The following is a 23629-nucleotide window of genomic DNA, read 5'->3' on the forward strand; positions in this document are numbered from 1 at the left end:
AGTTGACTTGAGAGATGATACCAATCTTTCCACACTTGTAATGCACCCACATTATTATTATATGTATATGTAGGTGTGACTTTATTAAAATGGTTCGGTTTGTGTATAAACTTTTACACTGTGGAAATCTTTCATCAGTTCGATTGGTTTGATAGATTTCATTGTAAATATGGTACTAATCTGCTTATAGCTGAGAGTTTTGCGTTACAGTGACATGCTACTTGTTTTGCTGAAGGGAACGACAGCGGCTCAGTGGTTTCGTCATCAGCCTTGTGGGGGTTTGACTTGTGGGCACATTTGTACAGCAGATTGTAGTGTGAAGCTGAGTGTGTAGGAAGGAGTGCAGTTGACGTATCGCTGATCTCTCTCAGACACACGGTGGAAAGCTTGCAGTCTGCTGTGATCAACATGTTGTCTGTGCATCTGTACTCACCCAATGTTATATTATTTGTTCTTCTATCTTCTGCTTCACTCACTGGTAAGAAACTTTATTCTGATACCAGCTTTTTAGTTTATTCCACTTTTATGTGCTGATGTTACCTGCCTGTTAATAGACACTGCTATACTGTTTCTGACAGATTATTTTATATAATTTCTCTTATTAAACTATATTCAAATCTTGGCAGTCAGTATCAGTTACTTTTAAGCTTCCCAGTTATCTTATTTTTGCTTTCTGTTCATATTTCGTACTCTCTGTCAGTGAGACATGTAGTGATGTGTATATAGTGACGCTAAATCATAGGGTTTATTCATTCTCTTTGAGGAAGTGTGCTGCCACTTCAGTGACTACACTCTATAAAATGTAGGAGTCAAAAAAGGTTGTTTTCTTTTCTAAGGGACCGATTATACCCCTGCCTGTATGTGAATTTAAAGAAACGTCTATAATAGTTGTAATACTGTAAAGGTTCTACAACATGAACACCATGCCTAGAACAACTGAGGAACCTTTATTTTAGGAGTATGTTTATGTGGAAAGGATAAGCAGTCCATTTCTGCTTTAATATGACTTTTAGTTCCCTAAAATAGTCTTTCAATGGAGTTTAGCTTTAAAGAAATGGTTTCAAAACTCAGAAACTATATTCAGCCTTCGAAAAATATATTTGAAAACAGGCCAGTAGAAGCTTCAAAATCTCTTCTTGTATCTAAAGATCTAAAGTAATAAAGTACAGATTTTTTTGCAAAAATCACTTCCAGTCTGGACATATACAGTATTTGAACTCAACAAAGTAATATTTCTTTCCATAGAAATGGGAGATTAATAGTGTATTCACATATAGACACTGGGCATCACATTCCTGCTGTAAAATTGATTTTAGTTCCCTTTTAGTTCTTTTAATGTGTGTAATTACTAATGTAGAATGGGCTCCACACTTTCTTTTTGTCTCTTAAGTAATAAACATATATATTAACTTTGCAATAACTCTTCCACTCTGAGATACTATCTCAGTGAATATCATCGCTGTCCAATGAAAAACGAAAAACTCTTAAACAGCAGCTTTACAGGAGAGAGATAAAACCTTCTTAACTTTCAAAAGAAGTCAATCTAGATATAATTTATTTTGGGACATTTTTATTGATCCATTCATCAAGAAATTTGGAAACAGTATAAAGAAATAGGTTACCTTAAATCTGTACTAAACTAAAAATCATCAAAAATGTAGAGTCTTCTGTAAAACTGTGCCTAAAACAACTTATTTTGTTTCCCTAAATATTTTTTAATGCATGTCATTCTGTAAAAAAAACAAACAAACTATATTTAACATAAAAAAGCTGAAGAGAGATTTAAAGCTGCTATTGGCCTCTTTTAAACTTTTCACATTAACACATATATTTAATATCTCTTAAACTCTGGAATAGTATTTTCAAAGTAGTTTAACTCAAAAATGCAAATATTTCTTTCTTTAAAAAAGTGTCTAGAACTACTGAGGAATCTTTATTTTCTGATTATTTTTAGGTAAATGTGTGGGCAGCACAGTCATGCCTCAAAGGACTTTTGTTTCCCTAAAAAATGCTTTTAAATAGAGAAGAAGTGGAATTTTTTAAAGGGAAAAACTCAGAAATTAGGTATGTAGGATGGGCAACTACATTCAACATAAAAAAGGCATTTCCCATTAACGTGAACGAGTCACGCAGCATGGCCTTGCTGTAAAATAACTTTTAGTTCCCTAAAATAATCTTTTAATGAAGTTTATTTTTAGAAAGATGTGCTTCCTAAATAATTTAACACTTTAGGAGAATATTTCTGTGAATGTAAGATATCTGAACATTAAAAATAAAAAAAGAAAACATTAAAAGAGGCCAATAACAGCATGAAAACCTCACTGATTGCCTCTGCTGTAATGAATGTATGTATTATTCTCTTTTTTTAAAACCTTATAGAATACACTCTGGGATAGTATAACAGTATAGTATATTAGTATCTGAACTGAACTTCTCTAAAATTATTTATACGTGAATAATGTGTTTATGTAAAGGGGTTGGGCAGCATAGTTTGCTGTAAAATAACTTTTACTTCTCCAAAATAATCTTTTAATGGACGTGATTTTACATTTTTAATTTTTTAATTTTTAAACATAACTGACTCAAAACCTCTTTTCTTGTCTCCACAGTAACAGAAATTGTTTGTATGTAAACTAAGCCTAGAACTACTGAGGATATATATATATATATATATATATATATAGATATATATATATATATATTACTAGTTCACTAGAAAATGACTGACTTCATATTCCATTAATAACAAAGTGTTTAATTAGTCTTGTTTAACTGGACAATGTTCAAATATTTAATTATAAGTATTTAAAAGTAATATTTTGTGATATATTAATTTTATCATATTGCCCAAAGAACATTATTATTATTTTATTTATTTTATTTAACGCTTTTAATACTTCTTATACTCTCGAATATATAGTGAATATAAGATATGTATTTCCTATAAAAGAACTGCATATCCGAAGCCCAGATCTACTGAGGATCTTTATTTTTAACTTTATGTTTTAAGGAGACTTTTGGTTCCCTAAAATATTATTTTAAGGGAAATCACTTTTTTGAACAATTGGTGTATTTTTATTTTTCCTGTGTCAGCGGTGTTGCCGGACTATTTAAACTGTATAAAAAATGTCCAAAAGCATGATAATGGTAATAGTAAGGAATGTGTTAATACCATTTACAGGAATAAAATGTCTGTTAATAAACGGAAAGCAAACTCAGCAGATTGAGTTTTAGTTCTCTAGATCTGCACATGCAGAGGTCAGAACTACTGAGCTACATTTATTGTTTATCCTGTATTTACAGGAAAGGATTGGGCAGCACATTCCTGCTTTTAAAGGACTTTTGGTTCCCAAAAGGAATCTTTCAATGCTGGATGCTGATTTTTTTTTTAGGAAATGGTTCTGAATCTTATGAGACAACCTTGTTGTTTTTTTTTTTAATGTATTTCTGAGTTAAAATCACAATGATTGGAAAAACACTATTTGAAGTGTTAATCATGTAAGTATCAAATTATATTAGTTGGCAAATTTAAAACAAATATAAGTATTAGGTTGTATATAGACCAGAAATTTGACGATAAAAAAAAAAAAACAATGTTTATCAAATGACTGCACTGAAGTCTCAAAGAATACGTTTTAATAGTATTCATTGTGTATGCATTAAGTAATGCTTCCTTTATGGTAATAATATAAAGTAATACTGTAATCATTTGAATTAATAGGATAGAAAATGTAGGAAAATTATGTATTTGCTTGTACCAGAGTTTGGAGTCCTATAAAACATGAAACTTGAGGGTTATCTTATCACACATCTAAATTTACGCCATCACACCATATCACATTTCACCCCATCTGTTTCTAATGTATTCAAGAAATATGTTTCAAGTAATTTTACTGTAGCATTTACTGTATTTGGACCAGATTTTGGAGTCCTATAAAACCAAATAAAAGCAAATCGAACTAAACAAAACACCATTAAATCAATTGATAAATCAATCTAATCAATCTAATATAATATAATATTAATGGTATAACTATAAAGTGATATTACTGCAGCATTTTGCAGTAATGGAAAGTCACACCTAGGAAAAATGTCTGTTCGATTTTGCATAAACCAGATTTTGGAGTCCTATGAAACCAGCAAATCAATTAAAACCATTAAATCATTAAAAAATCCTTTCTAAATTATTAATGGTATAAGTATCAAGCGATATTACTGCAGCATTTTTGAGTAATGGGAAGCCAAACCTAAGAAAAATGCCAATTTGGTTCTGCATAAACCATAATTTGTATCCTATAAAACCAGCAAATCAAACTTTTATCAAATTACACCAATAAATCCTTACAGAATCATTTCTGTGCTATTATTGGTATAAGTATCAAGTGATATTACTGCAGTATTTTGGAGTAATGGAAAGTCACACTTGTCAAAAATGTCTGTTCGATTTTGCATAAACAAGATTTTGGAGTCCTATGAAACCAGCAAATCAAACTTTCATCAAATGACACCACTGAATCATTAAAAAATACTTTCTAAACTATTAATGGTTTAAGTATCAAGCGATATTACTGCAGCATTTTGGAGTAATGGGAAGCCAAACTTGGTTCTGCATAAACCAAAATTTGTATCTTATAAAACCAGCAAAACAAACTTTTATCAAATCACACCAATAAATCTTTAAAGAATCCCTTCTAAACTATTAATGGTTTAAGTATCAAGCGATATTACTGCAGCATTTTGGAGTAATGGAAAGCCAAACCTAGAAAAAAAGGCATATTTGGATTTGTATGACCCAGAGTTTGATATACTGAATTATTGTGCATTTCCAGGGGGCACCACAAAGCATTTATGCTTAGGGCACCCAAATGGGTAGTGTCAAGCCTGTTTGGAGATAGTCAGAGACAGATCCCATTCATATTTAATATAAATGTCAATGCATTCATGGTCCTGAAAAGAGTCTGCATGGTCCTTTTCGTTTTAAAGGTCCCAAAGGTTCTGGAATACTGATTTGTCTGAATACAATACACATTTCCACTGTGCTATGATCATTGAAAAGTTGACGTTCCTTCTGAACATGGTTAAGATAAAGCTTCTGTTTTGCACAAGTTTTATGTGACCTTTGTAAATGTAATTCCATATTACCCTGCTTGACAAAGGTTTGCTAAAGTAACCGTTTGCTTATATGGTTATAAATACTGTAGATCTTGGATTCTCTCTCCCAGTCTATCTATCATCATTCTACACGTTCTCCAGTGTTATGCTGAGCTATAAGCTTTTGTGGAAAGCTGTTGGCCCTCAGGAATTGTTTTGAGAGTTATCTGGTACTGCAGTGGGTTCTAGTTGGTTAGACCTCTTCCTGTACCGGACAGTTTCTGTTAGCTCAGTTTATAACAGTGTTTTGATTGTGTAAGAAACTATACTTTCCACACGCTTTTAAGATGGTCTGTGTCTTTTTACAAGGTGTCTTTTTCTAGTTATTATGATTGCAATCCAAACATTACGTGTTGTCTAAATTGTGGAGCACTCAGTAAATATGCCAGTACTAAATAATAATAAATGAATGAACACTCAGGGCCTTATTTTAGTGATCTTTAGGCGAGCCATCAACTGTGCACCATGCTGCTTGATTTAGGGCATGTCAGTGTGTCTTTGCTGTCATAACGGTGGAAAAAGTACACCCTGCTCGACTCGAAACAACAAGCAAAAATGTGTGCTTATTGTTTTTTGGGTGTAAAGTGAAAAAAAAAACAATCAACATGGCATTTTTCATTCCCTTTACGAGCCAGATGCGCTCTGACTTTAATAGCACAGTGCTTCTGTGCTTCTCAGCAAAAAAAACTGACCTGCTTGTTCACGCTGTGAAGGTGCACGAACAGGTCATTTATGGCAACAGCAATGTTTTATTTTTGTTTTATGATCATTTATTTTATTTTGTATTCTGTTTATTGTTGATGTAAAAGTTTACACCTCACTTCCAGACCACCACGCCCATCAGCGTAGATATATTGATATATTGTTAAGCATCTTTGCTATTTAAACAATGCAGGCACAAGACGTGAAAATAGTAAGATCAGGCCCTCAGTGGTAATTTAACACTAACATTTACATATCGTAAATTTTAATTGTTTTTGCATGAATTGTATCAAAATGCCATTTTTTATACAATTTTACATTCTATTTATTTCACTTTTTAGTTTATTATTTGGAAGTTTATTACTTACCTTTGTATTTGTAAAATGTGTGAAAGTGTTATAAGTTTACATTCTCTAGGTCAGGGGTGTCCAAACTTTTTTTGTTGGGGGCCAGAAGGAGAAATATATTTGAAGTCACGGGCCACAGACTCTGTAATAAAACAAATAATGAAATATACCACTTTAAATAATACATTTTCCTGATTATTTCATTTACACACCATTTTACTTGACTTACTATCTTTATCTTTGACAGTGTTGTGTAAACTAAGATTTTTCAAATTGATGTTTAATTTCATGATGTCTCTTAATATTAAACTCCTTAATTACGGCAACTTTTGCCCCGTTTTTCTGAGCTAGAAATGCGCACCCTCTCTAACTCCGCCCGTTTCTGACACCTAGCATTCAAATCTTACATTATAAAAACCTGCTTAACAGCGGGTCAACTTTTATTCTATTTGTAAAATACCTCCCGCGGGCCGTAGTTTGGACACCCCTGCTGTAGGTACTACAGCTTGAGTTCAGGGGTATTCTGTGGTAGTGTAGTATTTCAGACTTGTTGAGGTGTTCAGAGGTGTTGAGGAGTGTAAATTCAACTCTGCAGCTGTTGATTTGCTTTTACTGATTGGTTGCAATTTCAAGCAAGACTCTTTTTTTGGGTAGAGTGTACTCTATATTTTGAGTAAATATTACCCAAATTAAACAGAGACATAATAAATAAAATAATGTAATCCTAATCAATCAATCATTTGCATATATTTTCCCCAACCATCTCTCACTATCTGTGTGTAGTCCTGCACACCAGAGCAAGTTTTTTGGTACTGCAAAGTGTGACTGACCTCATTACTGACTGAGAGCTGAAATGCAGAAACTCTTTGCTGGATGTAACAAAAAATAGGCTGACAGTAAAAATACAATCAAAACTTCCTTGAATAAGCAATGGTTATTCTAATTGAGTGACTAATAAAAAATATGACATACATGTTACTTACTTAAACTTACTGTGTAAGTATTAATTAAATACCCAAAGGACGCAAACACACTGATGGTGAGTGAGGGTTGGAAGACACAAAGGCAAGGTGTCCTTTTTGTGTAATGTATTAATAAAAGATAAACATGTAAACACAAATTTAACTCTAGAATATTTTGGAGTATATTTGAAGGTCAAAATATACATGTAAAATGAGATGATTACGTTTAAAGGTATTTTTTTCCAAAATGCAGAATTGCATATTCATTGGACTTTGTTTGTGTTTAAATGTCAACAAATATTTTAAAACTAGGTAGTCTAGTGTTTTAAAGGTTATATTCCAAATACATGTTTCTCTAAAACATTCAATTTAAGCTAAAACCATTGGAGAAGCAATATTTTTTCAGGTTGATAATTTTACACAGTTTATTTACAAGCGATGCCATTAAAAATCACAGAGTTAGATCTAGACCAAAGCTAAATGAGTCATTATGTGATTTCACAGCTATTAGGTTGTAGTACCTGTTAGGATGGATGTGCCATAAAAATGACTATGAGGTTTTTAAACTTTGGACAGGATGAATTTTCTCACTTCAGTACAAAGTAAACTAATCCACTCTTTTACTTTTTTACAGGTGCACAGGAGGTTGTTACAGCATCAAGAGGAGAGACTGTCGTCCTGCCGTGTTCTTCACCATTTGAATACAGTTATAAGGTTAATTTTAAGTGGAGTAAGGCTGGAGAGACAGTTCCCTGTAATTATTATATTGAAAAAAACAAGACTGGTAGCAGTAATTGCAAGTCTCGGTTTAAAGTAAATCCAGAACCTTTCGGACTGACTATAACTGATGTAAGAAGCAGTGATGCTGGTGTTTATAACTGTTCTATAACCAAAGTGCTACCACCACCAGTAGAGGATAAATCTTCAGTCATTATTCTTGAAGGTAATGGTGAATACACTCTTTTTTTCCTTTTCGTGCCAATAATATTTATTGCTGTTTTTACTTCCAGTCAGACAACATTATTGTGTTTTTAAAGGTTTGGGTCCCTATTTTAGCAATCTATAGGTATGCCATCAGCCGTGCACTGTGCACCTTGATATAGGGTGAGTCAGTGTGTCTTTGCAATCATAACGATGAAAAAAGTAAGCCTTGCGCTGCTTGAAACACACAAGAGGTATTTATTAAATAATTACTTCTATTTAATATTGGGTGTGTTCTGGGCATAACATGCAAGAAACCAAGCAGCTTGTCACTTACAATTCCCTTTAAGAGCCAGAAGTGCTCTGATTTTCACAGATTGGTATTTTAACAGCGCTGCGCTTCTCAGCAGAGAAAAGTGCATGAGCAGATTTTTTACAGCAACAGCAATATTATTAAAGTAGTGTATTAGTAAAACACAGGAGAGTATGTGCATAAGGATTGTTTGAGTGTTAACACACCTCATTTCAAGACCACCACACCCACCGGCATAGATATATTCACAATATACTGTTGACTGGGTGTAAGATAGCAGAGAGCCTTGTGACATGCCTTGCACGATGCCTTGTAAATAATTTTTTAAGGTTGTCACATGTGTAGTTCTCTGTAGTTCTATTGTTATTCTCTATATATAAACAATAGGATACACCTGGAGAAAGAAAAGGAGAGTCATAAAATGTTAAACAGGCTCTTCCAAAATCCTTTATAATGATGTTCTAATCAACTGCAGCTGATAAGGCGCATGTGATTCTGATGCTGCAATATAAACTCTGATGTCACAATATGCTTGTTCTAAGTGGGAAAACAGAATGTCCCCATATGTCGGATGTGAAAGTAAGGAGAAAGTAGAAGAGCCTTGACAACCCTGAGTTCAGTCTTTAGCTGACTGTAAAAATGATTTGTAATTCCCAGCTCCAACATTCGAGGTAAATGGAATGCAGCATAATGTTAGAGATTATAAGTGATAATACAGTGTCGTGAAAAATTATCAGCTTATTAAACTAACTTTAATATCAGATAAATATAACGAGTAAATATAAAAAGCAGTTTTTAAATAACGATTTCCTTTATTAAAGGAAAAAACACTTTTTCACAAAGGGCAATGTTGAATTAAATATTAATTTTCCCTTAATAAATTAAATTATCATTTATACACTGCTTTTAATATTTTTGCAGACTATCTTTGTTTGATAATGAAAGGTGTTTGGTCCATATGAAAAATGTAAGTAAGCAAGTATGATTAAAAAAAAAAAAAAAAAAAAAGAAATATCTGAGGGTGTACATTTTTCAACTGTAGAGGTAATTTTTTAATAAGATTTAGGGACAAACCATATATTACTTTTCTTGAACTAAGATCTGGTATTGTGTACTGAACTCTATCTCCTCTCAGTTTCAGCAGATCTTACTGTGGAGCAGATGAACAGCAGTGATCTCAGCTGTGTGGATCTGCTCTGTTCTCTGGAGGGTTTGAGTCCAGAGCAGATAAACTTCACCTGGACCAGAGGATCTGAGCTCCTTCATCACCAGAACGTCCCAACCAGCATGAACAGCTCGCTGCATCTGTGTAAACCAAACTGGGCAAACGGAGACACGATCACCTGCCACGCCGACTACTCCAGCACCCACACACTCTACAGCCAGAACATCACACTCACATGCAGCACAAAAGGTGAGCCATTATGGTGAATTTAGACATACTCTAACCTGAACTGTTTAAAACAAGCTTTTAATTTACGCCCCCTGAAGCACAGCGACCCTATTGTTCAGAGACAACAGACATTTCTTCATACCGCCGAGTTCCTGCTTGGTCACACAAGTTTCCGTTGGTTTTACCTTGGCTTTTTTTCACAGATGCTTGTTTACCCAACTGCTCTGATAGTAGATCACCACTGCAGCATTTTCCACATAAGCATGACCAAATCTGTGAGAAGCACAAACCACAACAGCTTTAAGAATTAGAACATGCAGCTGGTCCTCAATAAAGTTAGAGGCTGTTACCTTCAAAGCAGGACACAGACTCATAACTGCAGCAAAGGAAGTAGCAGTGTTAGTGATGCTGCTGATAATAGCACAGGTTGCCGGGGTATGCTAATGCCTGACATGTCACAGTGAAGAATTCACTGAGCACAGGTTTTAAAAAAGTGGTGCTTTGCATCAGTGACACTGTGTGTCATTGTATGCACAGAAAAACATAACATGTACTCTCTAGAGAGTATTCATCTAGTTTTGCTGTCTTGATTATGCAGCTGGTGAGATTTTGAGCGTATAAACCTTTTTATAAAGGTTTATCAAGTTTATAAATAGATACATTTCAAGGAAAATCACCGTTGATTTTTAGGTCTGGCATAAAAAGTACATCAACTTAACAAACAAATAAATTAACATGACATTGATAACCTTTGCAGCCCTCGATATTTTCACAGTGTTTAAGCAGAGAAAAAAATAGATAACCCTTAATTAATTTGACAATGATCAGTTTTTCTGATTTTACTATTTTTTAACCCTTGTGTGGTGTTCGGGTCTGTGGGACCCGTTTTCATTTTTCATCAAATGATACAAAAAATATATTTTTTCTAACTCAAACTCATTGGCATTGGCTCATTTTTTTGTGAGAAACATATATCAAAACACATTTTCGATAAACACACACTGTACACCCCCCCTCCCCCCCCCCCCACACACACATTTATATTACATACAGTATGTTTGGCCAAGGGCTAATAAACATTGCTTCATTTGTAAATTTGAAACTACTCATATCTTGAGTTGAATTCATTTTTTTTTTTACATTTTATTAAAAAACTAATAAAAAAAAAGAGTAGCACTTTTTGAAAGAAATGTAACATAAGAAAGGTAAAGGGCAAATATTAACCATGTAAGCTGTTTATATTGCTTGCAATTTAGGTGAAGCAAGCATGTGTAAAGCATTTTAATGTAGAATTGCTTAATTTTCCTGAATTAAAAACAAGTAACAAAGTAAACGAGTAACAAAAATATGAACAACACACAAGGGTTAAGCATTGTTCAGAAATCAATATTTGGTGAAATAACCCTTGTTTTTCACAGCTTTCATGCATCTTGGCATATTCTCCTCCACCAGTCTTCCATTCTGCTTTTGGTGACCTTATGTTTAATGGCTTGTGACCATCTATCCTACTGTTGATTACATTTAGGGAAGACGTACACAACATACACTGTACTACAACGTTAAAGAATATAAGTTAATTCATTGTAAAAACATTTAAATATAAAATTTGAAATTACACTGAGGTTTACACTAGAGGTGTACAGTTCAAAAACTGTAGTCATTAGCAAGAAAGAAAACACTATTTTTTATTACAAATCAAACAAAATAAATCCAAAAATACCAATATTCCATTGGTTAAAATACAATAACTCAAGAGCTGTCTTTAAGCTGTCTTTCTGCTGTGGACTTGTAGTGGTTTTAACTCTGCTTGTGTTGGTGAGGTTAAAATAGTCTTGCACTTTTCTCATCCTTATGATCAAAGCAATTATTCAGAGAATCTTTTGGGGGAATTTCCAAGAGGAAATAGTGAGAAACCATCAGCCCCTCACCGGGAATCGAGGGTGTGACAGTTTACAGGCAGCAGACGCTCAACTAAATACTGCTGCTCAGGATTAGTTACGCTACTTTAATCTTTATTAGTGTGTAAATCACTTCAGAAAAGATGGTCTGTGATGAAGTGAATAAGGGCAATGTGTTTAAACAAGGCAGGTTTCATTTGTCTGCTTTATAAATGTGGTATGCTGTAAATAATGTGAAAACTTTATTATACTGCTAATAAATCCAGGGTCAACCAGAAAAAAATCATACCGTATGCTGGTAGGCTAGCTTGTTAAGTAGCTCTTGATTAAGTTTAAATGCCTTTTTACAAAGGGTCTACTGTACTATAAGGTGCACTTAAAATCCTAAAAATTTCCCAAAAATCTGCAGTGCGCCTTATAATCCAGTGCGCCTTATGTATCAATTTTACCAGTCAGTTGGTAAAGAGCAGTAAAGTCACTCTGCTGAAGTAGTGTTATGAAGGTTTAATTCTTCAGCACAGAGATTGGAGACTGTAGCAGTATTAGCATTAGACGCTAATCACACTAGTTCTTTTACCATTCAGAGGCGAGTATATCAGACTGTAGTCTGCGCTTTTACCATGTTAAAACAAACTACTTGGGACGAATCGTTAGCTAATATCGCTCTGGCTTACTGGAACACTCCGGCTTCCTCAGTGTAGCGCTGTCAGGCGTCATTAGCCGCTAACTGCAGCTAGCTTTAGTGGAAATCTGGGAATCTAAACCTACTGAAAATAAATGGAAGCGCTTTACTCACCAAAATATTTCTCTCCTGAATAGTTTCCAGCAGAGAAATATGTGTAGATTAACATCCAGCACCTGTTTGACTTTATATTTTTATTTATTTATTTATTTATTTTTAAGAATTACAGTTTCCCTGTTTACTTAACTTAGCTTATTTTAGCATTACAGGTCTGCTGAGTTTACAGACCTGCTGAATTAGAAGGAAAACCTGATGACACCCCTATTCCTTACTAGTGTTGCTACATATATATGTAGTATACTGTATATTTTAAGTAAATCACTATGCTAGTAGTCACTTCTATTTTACATACTTTTATTTTACAACTTGCAATGCTGTGTATCTTCACTTTCACAAAGAAATTGTCTATTTTTCCAGAAAAGGAAAAAAGAGTCTTTAGGGGAAGTCAGATTAACACATTTCATAAAGGTATAGATTTACAATGAAAAAAAAAGTACTTACTAAGTAATTATATTTTAAGTATATCACAAGTACCAAACTAGCACAGTCAAACAAAGTATTTTTCCTTTTTATTATACCGAAATGCAGAATACAGTTTAGGCTTAAATAAAAAAAATAAATAAATAAGAGGAAAGAAAAAATGAAAATACTATATATATAATGAATATAATATTTTTTTAGATATTTACCAAGTGGACCATTATTATATTAAAATATATGATTTTTTTTACAAGGGTTAGTCAAGAGTTTGGAACATTGTTGGGGATAATAAATAAACCATTTAAAAATTAAATTGTTTGCAATTGTTTCATGTGTCGTAATAGTGTTGTATGGTGAGTCTGTTGCTCTGTGTGTGTTTCAGAGTGCAGTCCAAATCCTGAGATTCCCTGGCTGCTGATTGGCTCGGTTGTTGGTGCATGTGTAGGACTGCTGCTCCTCATCCTCCTTGGCATTGCCTTCTTTAAATGTGAGTACCCATATCATCACTGCTGCATTAATACCACCTCCAGTGCTGGGTGGGGGGTTGATGTCATACCGTATGCTGGTAGGCTAGTTACGTAGCTCTTGATTTTCTCTGAACGAACAGCTGTACAGCTTGAAACATTTAAGAGGGTGTCCTTTGGGGAAAGAGAAAAAAAAATAGATGGTGCTCTCTCTGTGTAGGACTGCTGCTCCTCATCCTCCTTGGCATTGCCTTCTTTAAATGTGAGTACCCATATCATCACTGCTGCATTAATACCACCTCCAGTGCTGGGTGGGGGGGTTGATGTCATCCTGTCTGATTTTATGAGATCATTTTGGAATATTATGAGGTGGTGCATCACAATGTGTATTATTAAGGTATTTTGCAGAATTTGTTTTTAATTAATTAGATTGCAGTTAACATGTATTAAATGTCACGAGACCATGTTTTTGTTTTTATAGTCTTATGTATACGTTTTTTTTTTTCAATAACAATAACTATATGTGTCGTTGTCCTCAGCAGTGATTTCCTCTTATCACTAGTTCTAATGAAAACTCCAAATACATTATGTAATTTCCTGCATACTGGTGTATTTTTAACTGGTTGTTAAACACCCATTTTTTTATCTACAAAAGTGATTAATTTAATTACTATTTTATAAACCGATCCAACTAGTCCATATATTCACCAGCCTGTTTTTAACCCTTGTGTGGTGTTCGGTGTGGTGTGTGGTGGATTTTCATTTTTCATCAAATGATACTAAAAAAATATTTTTTCTAACTCAAACTCATTGGCATTGGCTAATTTTTTGTGAAAAACATATATCAAAACACATTTTTAAACACACGCTGTACACCCCCCCCCCCCCACCCCCCTACACATTTATATTACATACAGTATGTTTAGCCAAGGGCTAATAAACATTGCTTCATTTGTAGATTTGAAACTAAACAAATTTTCTACTCATATCTTGAGTTTAATTAATTTTCTTTTACATTTTATTTAAAAACTAATAAAAAAAGAGTAGCACTTTTTGAAAGAAATGTAACATAAGAAAGGTAAAGGGCAAATAATGAGAATACCCTACAGTTGATCAAAGTATATAAGGCAAAGCTTACTTCAAATATTTTATTATATGGTTTAACATATATTTAACATTGCCTAGGGTTAATTAATATAACGAAAAATAAAGTTTTAACAAGAGCTGGACATTGTGAGATGGCAATAGGGCTGACATTACCTCCTCCAGTTTCCAGCAGCCTGCACCTTTACTGTCTACGCACTGACTGCACTGATCATTCACTTCACTTGCATGCATTGACCCTTGTGTGGTGTTCATATTTTTGTTACTCGTTTACTTTGTTACTTGTATTTAATTCAGCAAAATTAAGCAATTTTACATTAAAATGCTTTACACATGCTCGCTTCACCTAAATTGCAAGCAATATAAACAGCTTACATGGTTAATATTTGCCCTTTACCTTTCTTATGTTATATTTCTTTCAAAAAGTGCTACTCTTTTTTTATTAGCCTTTTAATAAAATGTAAAAGAAAATGAATTAAACTCAAGATATGAGTAGAAAATTTGTTTAGTTTCAAATTTACAAATGAAGCAATGTTTATTAGCCCTTGGCCAAACATACTGTATGTAATATAAATGTGTGTGTGTGTGGGGGGGTGTACAGTGTGTGTTTATCGCAAATATGTTTCTCACAAAAAATGAGCCAATGCCAATGAGTTTGAGTTAGAAAAAATATTCTTTTTGTATCATTTGATGAAAAATGCCACACAAACACACCACACAAGGGTTAAGTTGTTGTAGGCAAACAGAAAACCTGCAGTGGACTTTCAGTTGTATGTGTATTCTCCTATCAATCACGTGGAATGGATTCTTTTGCAATTCAGTAGAAACAGTGCTGGGTGAACTCTTATTTTATGTTAAATGTGGGTATAATTAGATTATAAAATGCATGTAAACATACTCATGCATTTTGTTTAATTCCTTACATACTTTAAACACATAAACCTGGTTTAATCTAAAAAGTGCCTGTACGTTTAACATGGTAAAACCACTGCTCCTCAGCTCTGCAGCCTAAAACAACAGTTTGCAGGGGAATCCAAAAGTTTAGAAATAACCATCCGTGTTATTTCTGATGCAATACTCATATAACACAGACTAAAAAAAAACTTTACCAGAAAGTTCAAGAGAATTTCAAAGAGGAAACTATGACTATCCTACACCCTCTCTGTGACACCTCTTTCTGACATCTTTCCTCAGACTATTTTTTGATCTCTCTCCTAGATTTGTTATCTTTCACACCAACACATCATCTACACACATCTAGTAAATGTGCTGGGTTGTTACAATTAGTACATAAAAGTTTGTTAAGTTGGTAATAAGTTCTTATGATTTTTATGATGAATGTCAATAGATTGCTGCTGAACCAAATCCAAGTGAACGCAACTCTTATGTTACCTAGGACCAGGGATGTATAATGAATCATATATTTAGATCATTCTCAAGTTTTTGAAATAAACACATTGAAAGGGCTGTGAAGACATTATGAATAACAGCAAACTTAAACCGCATTGCCCGTGTGCAGCAACAATCAGAGGCGATATGTTTGCATGTATGAATATTCATGAGCAGGAGCCAAAATCCTGTCTTTCTTCAGAGACCACTACTTCAGTGATCTAAAGCAGGGCTAAATAGAAACACCAGAGCACTTTTTTCTACAAAAAAACAGCTCACATGGCATTCATTCATACTAGAGACCAAGACTAAATAAAAAATATATTTATATTACATTTATATTACATACAGTATGTTTGGCCAAGGGATAATAAACATTGCTTCATTTGTAAATTTGAAACTAAACAAATTTTCTACTCATATCTTGAGTTTAATTCATTTTCTTTTACATTTTATTAAAAAGCTAATAAAAAAAGAGTAGCACTTTTTAAAAGAAATGTAACATAAGAAAGGTAAAGGGCAAATATTAACCATGTAAGCTGTTTCTATTGCTTGCAATTTAGGTGAAGCAAGCGTGTGTAAAGCATTTTAATGTAAAATTGCTTAATTTTGCTGAATTAAATACAAGTAACAAAGTAAACGAGTAACAAAATATGAACACCACACAAGGGTTAAGAGAAAACGTATGGACGTTTAGGTAGATGTAATAAATTCAGCTCCTTCAACCACAGACGCAGCTCCTCTTCTCTGGAAACAGAGGACATAGGTTATATCACGCCTATCTTTTTATGTGTTGCGTGTAGGGTTGCAACGGTATGAGATTTTCACGGTATGATAATCGTCTCAGAAAATACCGCGATATCACGGTTATCACGGTATCACAGTTTGTTACATATATTATTAAACTGACCCTTAAAGAAATTACAACAAAGGTTTTTTGTTCAATTAACTATGTATTGTAGAAACCTGGAACAATAATATAGATAATGTCTCCTTAAAAAAAATAAGCTGTACACCATTAGGTAAAGGAAACCAGGTTTTCCCACTACTCTTAAGGGCATTAAGGGTGTATATAAAAAAAAAATATATATATATACACACACACACACACATACACACACACACACGTGTCACACATTACATGTGCTCTAAAAAGTAAAGATCCTGTATTTAAAATATTCAGTACAATTATTTAAGTTTAAATTATTTAATATCTGATAAACTGAGCCTGGGTCAGTGTCTGATCAACAACTGTTGTAAACGTCCATTTTACTGCCAAGTTGGTATATAAGCAGATGCTGCAGAAAGAGGGGATTTATTTCTGACATGATCCTCACAATAGAGATTTCTATTTTAAGGCTTTCACAGCGAGTCTGGTTTTAACATATGAAAAACAGGCACGTCAGAATTTAAAAATGAACGCATGTAAATGAATGGCGTCTTTCACATCCAGTCCGGCCAGGACCTTTACACGGACACGTGAATCCATCGTAGCACGCACTTCACGCCTGTACCCACGTGCCCAAATTTCGGATAACTCAGCGCTTTTGCGGGCGCTTACCACATGGGTTGTGCACGACTACAAAGAGGTTTTATTTAGGTTCAGATTAAAATTATAAACTAAACACATACTTTGCGCTGCACAGCGGGGTGGTGTTCTCGGAGATGGGAGAACAGGTTTGACGTATGTCCACCTTTAGCTGTGACTTTACGGCCACATTGATTACAAATCGGATAACCATCCTCGGGTGCGTTCGGCGGGTATCTGAAATAGTCCCACACTGCTGATTTTAGTTTAGCCTTTTTTTAGGCGGACGGAGATTTGTTTAGTCTGATGCACTTTCTGCTGTTCTCACCGCTGTGTGCTGAGGAGCTGAAGCGGAGCAGAGTTGCGCATGCGCGGGTGAGTTTCTCCGCTGGCTTGCCTTTTACCGGTAATAAGCAAACACACACGATATGATAACCGTGCATTTTAATACCATGGTATACCGTGAAACCGGTTACCGCTGCAACCCTAGTTGCGTGTAAAATGTGGCTAGGTATGATGTAGGTTACATAGCTGTATATAAGTTAAATATAAGTGTTCACAGCAGTAGACTGCATTCACTTATATACAATACACTTTTAATATGAACTAAATAGATATTCTAATACTGTAATGTGGAAGAAACAAAGTCTTAAAAAGTGGGTGTGGCAGAATAAGGTGGATACATCAAGCATTATTACTATTGAAAAATTAAAGCAATTATTATTTTTTTAATTTTAATTTTATTTTTTTACATTTTTTTTTTCAACACTGATTTAATAAAGATTTTTCAGTATGCCAATCTGGTCTTCAGTAAGACTTGTTTGTGGGCATTCATGGGAGCTCCAAGAAGTTCCAAGAAGTCTCCCTTCTCCATCTAAATTAGTCTAATGTTAAAAAGTTATTTTTAGTACTTTAGATGCTTTTGAGGACTCTTGCTTTTATATAGCATTTGCATTTAAGCTTGCATTTAAATGTTTGCAAAAGGGTTGTTGAGGTGAGTTAATGTGACTATATATACATATATTTTTTTTGTTGGTCCGTCGGTACCTCCCTAAAATAATTTTTGTCTGTATTGTCTGTGATATCTGTATTAATACTAGTTTGTACGATTTTTAAATAAATCTAGTTCACCATCTAGACCAGAGTGCAAAATAAATGCACATACTTACATATATAGACTTCCCCACCAGAGAGCAGCAGTGGGCAGTGTTTCCACGTTTATATTTAGTTACACCCACCTTTATCCACACTACTCAGCACACAGGTCTCCCTAACATAGACTTATCACAGTACTGTGAGTGTGCGTGTGTGGGGGAGTGTGGGAATGAGGATTTCAGGCAAAAAAAAAATGTTAAGGGTGTTCTGTTACTGGAAAATGTTAGTCAACATTAGTGAGAAACAGGCCTGTGATGATTTACAGGAAGATTTCTAATATTTGTTTTACGTGTGTAATCAGGTCTAATCAGGCCAGAAAGATAAGGATTAGGTGTGTGCTGTTTAAAATAGACAGGTAGTGAATCACACAGATACAAACCAGATGCTACATATACGTGCTATAACATGCTGGCACTCTGTTTATAATAATACTGGAGGTTAGCTGCTGTCAAATACAGTGGTGTGATAGGTGGTCCACCACAGTGCTGGATCCAGGATTTTCCAGTATAGGGCCATCAAGGGGACACAATATATTAATAAAGGGGGCAAGTATTATTTCACCAGTCACACCATGTTCATGTTTTTACACTCAAAAATTGTATCTGTGATTAGACTTTTAATAATCACAAGAAAAGAATAGGAAAAATATAAAATATGTATTTTTAAATATTCTTGGTTATGTTATAATTATTTTTTAGTTATTTGAACATTATTATTTTCTTCTGCTGTTAACGTCTTTGCTTCAGGATTCTCTCGTTTGCTATGGATTAAACGTTTTGCTTCTATATGTATAATAATCCAAAGGCAGGATGCAAGTTTTATTATTTGCCATAATGAAAACAAGCAAAGCACAAAAACTAAGACAATGGAACAAACACAAAAACTACAAAACAATACTACAATGACTACTAAACAACAACAAAGAAATAGGAAATAAGAAGTTAAATAAACAAACAGACAAAACAAAACTAACCATAAACTTAGCAGAAACAAACACAACACAACTCTGGATCAAACTAAAAACAAAGTTCAAACAAGCAAGAAGAGAACAAAGGAACACATGGGGTATATATACATCATGGGAGACTGGGAGAACCTGGGAAAGTTAACAAGGGGATGGGGCAACAAATGACCACAGTGTCACGCCCTCTCTAAGTTACTAACATGAAACAATGAACACCTGGGGAGACAGGTAACGAGGGGCGGAGCTACAAATTACACACACGTGACGGAAAACTACTGGAGAAACACACTAGGAAACGGGGAAAACACAGGAAAACATAGCGAGGGCGTGACACACAGATGAGAACACTGATGACCGGGTGGGGTTAAGGCAGAGACAAGACAACAGCAAAACAGGAAAAGAAAGCAAAACAGTTTGAGAAAATCACAGAAACAGTCAGAAAAGCAGGTGAGGAACAGGAAGGACAAAGAAAAGAGGAAAACAAGACAGCTAAAGGGTAAGAGGTAATGATATGTATATATGTATATATGTATATTAATATAATAAGTGATATTGCAGATCTGCTTCCTATTTTTTATACATTTTTACTCAACATAGATAAAATAGTCTTAAACACACACATAGCATGTAAGAAAATCCAGCATTTAATTTTATTTTTTTAATATTAACTTTTTCCCAAATACTGTCAGTTTAAAACGTCTTTAATCACGCTGGACATTCCTATTTGGCTCATTAGCGCTACTAGTGTTTGGGCACGGAACTGCATCCACCAATAATCTGATCAGATAGATAGATAGATAGATAGATAGATAGATAGATAGATAGATAGATAGATAGATAGATAGATAGATACTTTATTTATCCCGAAGGAAATTTAGGAATTTCATCACTCTGTTGCAAAGAACCAGGGGAACTTCAGGGGGCCAATCAAATTTCAGTTGAGGCCAATGGCCCTGTGGCCCCGACCCTAGAACCGCCAGTGGTCCACCAGAATTATTAGGAGAATCTATGGAATTTGTTTTAATGGCCAACTGGATGAATTTGTCCAATCACTTATTAACCCCTTTACAGGTTCTACTTAAGAGCAATTCAAATAAAAAATGCTGGTGTTTGTAGTTTGTAGTGTTCCATTTACACTTGGTCACTTTATACGCCTTGAATTTCAGGATTTAAATTCAAGTGTGAACTAAGCCATTCTATGTTCATTGCTATCTTGGCAACGCAGGTGTGCCACAAGCACTTGAAATGTGAAACGTGCAAACCCCCGCATGTTTCGCCCAAAACTCACTCGTGATATATTAGAAAATGAGTACATAAGTAGGTGTAGTAGTAGTAGTAGTACTTTTAGTAAAGTAGTACTTTTCCTGTCATTACGATAGCAAAAACACATGCCCTGACATGGCCCACAAGCTGTGCATTAAGCAGTTCATGGCTTGCCTACACGTTGCTAAAATAGGGCCCAGTATGTTTTCGTTCCACTTTTTGTAATTTTGGTTAAGAATATAAATTTGTATTATATTTTGTTTTATAATTTCGCCCACAAAAGAATGATTTAACATTTTAATGTTAGCAGTTAATGCTGTTGCTGCTTCATCACTGCTAGCCGGGGTTAGCAGCAGCTACAGGCCAATAATACTCCCCTCTAAACGTGGAAATAGCGAGCACGGTTAGCGGGTAATGCTAATGCTGCTCTAGCCGTGATAGTCGGGGTTAGGAGCAGGCTACAGGCCAATAATACCCCCTCTAAATGGGAAAATAGCGAGCACGGTTAGCAGTTAATGATATTGCTGCTCCAGCAGTGCTAGCTGGGGTTAGCAGCAGGCTACAGCCCGATAATACTCCCATCTGAGAGAAAAAATAGCGAGCACGGTTAGCGGGTAATGCTAATGCTACTCCAGCAGTGCTAGCTGAGATTAGATAATACTCACCTCTGAACAGTAAAATAGTGGTGAGTGGATGCTAATGCTAATGATACTCTAGCCCCGGTGCTGGAGAACTAAACTGAAACTCCTGTATAACTCTGTACTTCAGTGGAGTAGATTTACTGCTCCTTTCAACCTGACTGGTAAAATCCATACATAAGACACACTGGATTAATAGGCACACTGTTGATTTAAGTGCTTGTTATAGTGCAAAAAATACGGCATTGTAAAATATGTATACTGTAACAATTCCTCTCTCTCTTTCTGTCTCTTTTCTGGACAGGTAGGAAGAAAGAAGATCCCACAGGCTCCATAGTCTTCAGCAATAAAGTCTATGAGAACTTAAATTTCTTCACGCCCAGACCCAACACTGCACCCGGTTCTACAATGAATCGTAGACCCAACCCACAGGGTGAATGTCAGACTCAGAGAGAAGAGTGCATCTATGAGAATTAATGAGAACTGTTGGGACACTTGAGTACCACTGTTTGTGTGTGTGTACGTGTGTACGTGTGTGTGTGTGTGTGTGTGTGTGTGTGTGTGTGTGTGTGTGTGTGTGTTTTTGACTAGACACTTTATATTATTTTCTCACGCAACGAATGCAAAGACACTATCAGAGTTCCTCTGTGCATGCTGTGCCTCTGCAAGATACAGGTTTGTTTTAAAGTAATTATATCATTAATCGTATATCTGTGTATTATTTTGTTACTTGAAAATAAATGACAAATGACTTTGCACTCTTCTGGTCTTGCTTCTTAATAAGAAAAGATCTCCACAGCTTGAGCAGTGACTGTAAAAGCAGGCCACAGTTTTGCTAAATGCAGTGAGGGTGTGATTCTGTCAGTTACAAGCCAGAGTAGGTGTTAGTATAGGTGACCACATACGGGTGAGACACACAAACACATCAGAGAGAAGCACAGCCTTGCATGTCCAGGGGTTAAATGTGATAATTTGACATACAGGTATGATGATCAGAACTGTGAATTACTACACCACAATGCAGGAGATAAACAATGCAGGCTTGATAAACAACTGAAGCAGTTTTTAACAGTAAATGTTTAAATGTTTAACCCTTTATCAATTACAAATTACATCATGTAGTTTCTTTTTTAAACATTTTGTTGCACAGAACACTAACTGAGAAAAGAAAAATCAGCAACTCAGTCATTAGGGCATTTCAGCACTACAGAACAAATGAGGCAAAGTAATACAAGCTAATTTTTACTAATTCTTTATGACTTAGAACATGTTGTATCATGTTTAGGAATAAAAACTGAAACTAATTTTAGTTAAATTGATTTATATTAAAATATCTTTAATATTAGGATAGTTATATTAGGAATATTGTGTGCATCACAGACAGAAACAGCCTTCATATATTTTTCTATAACTGGAACATAATTCAGGTCTAAAAGGGTTAAATAGTTCAGAAATATATAACTAATATATTTTCCACTTTATGGAAATATGTCCTAAAATTTGGAACAGTATGGAAATTCCTCTTTTTTTAAGCAATGTTTCTTACATTTATTTAGACTGTCAGGATCAGGCAGAGATGAGACAAGTTCAAATACAATCAAATGGCTTCATTTAAAATGGGTAATCTAAACTCCTGGTCAACAACAGGAAAGATCAGTACAAAACAGCCAATACAAAAGGTGGTCAACATACCAGGAATGGTGAGACAGTGCAGGTCAAAAACAAGGGCAGAATAGGAGGAAAATAATACAAAAAAAAAATACAAAAACAGTCATACACAGAGAAAACATGGGGCAAGATAAACCATTTGTAAAGATGGGAGGGAACCAAACGAATAAACTGCAGGGGTATACAAAATGAGGAGAACAGGTGAAATCAATATTCTGGTGATTGTGATCTGGGAGGTGTCATGTAATCAGTCATGTGGGAGTCAATGTGTGGTGTATTCTGGGCAATGGAGCCCAGAGCTGGGAGATGACTGGTAGATTCAGGTGGCAGAAGGATAGAAAAACAATTGGTGCCAAGAGTGACAGACACATTTAGTTAAGAGCAGACAGCCTCAAGCATTACAGTCTCTCAGTCCTCAGAGAGTATCTCTTCTTTTGTATTGTCTGCAGAATGTGGTTTTGCATTGTCTTATGTAAAAATGCTCCCTTTTCTTACGAAAAAGAATGCTAATTCATAGTAAAATAATACACGTTTCCACAGTGTGATG

General features: G+C 34.7%; 1 protein-coding gene across 2 annotated transcripts; it reads left to right on the top strand.

Annotated features, from left to right (window-relative positions):
- Nucleotides 1-322: 322 nt before the first annotated feature.
- LOC103035352 (uncharacterized) lies at nucleotides 323-22165 on the top strand. Of its 2 annotated transcripts, none has more exons than XM_007232530.4 (5): nucleotides 323-478; nucleotides 7797-8105; nucleotides 9532-9810; nucleotides 13292-13396; nucleotides 21719-22165. In XM_007232530.4, exons 1-5 carry the CDS (start codon nucleotides 409-411, stop codon nucleotides 21889-21891), a joined length of 936 nt encoding a protein of 311 aa, XP_007232592.3. In that variant the 5' UTR covers nucleotides 323-408; the 3' UTR covers nucleotides 21892-22165. The 2 variants fall into 2 exon arrangements, with proteins under 2 accessions (XP_007232592.3, XP_049325015.1); XM_049469058.1 differs by having other exon boundaries at nucleotides 21723-22165.
- Nucleotides 22166-23629: the final 1464 nt, after the last annotated feature.

This window comes from Astyanax mexicanus, chromosome 20 (assembly GCF_023375975.1).
Source record: "Astyanax mexicanus isolate ESR-SI-001 chromosome 20, AstMex3_surface, whole genome shotgun sequence".
NCBI classification, from domain to species: Eukaryota; Metazoa; Chordata; class Actinopteri; order Characiformes; family Acestrorhamphidae; genus Astyanax; species Astyanax mexicanus.

What these genes read in the sequence shown, in the direction of transcription:
- LOC103035352 (XM_007232530.4), top strand. Translation starts at nt 409, where the DNA reads ATGTTGTCTGTGCATCTGTACTCACCCAATGTTATATTATTTGTTCTT. An exon ending in TTCAGTCATTATTCTTGAAG is followed by an intron (nt 8,106 to 9,531) that starts GTAATGGTGAAT and finishes ATCTCCTCTCAG; the next exon opens with TTTCAGCAGATCTTACTGTG. An exon ending in ACTCACATGCAGCACAAAAG is followed by an intron (nt 9,811 to 13,291) that starts GTGAGCCATTAT and finishes TGTGTGTTTCAG; the next exon opens with AGTGCAGTCCAAATCCTGAG.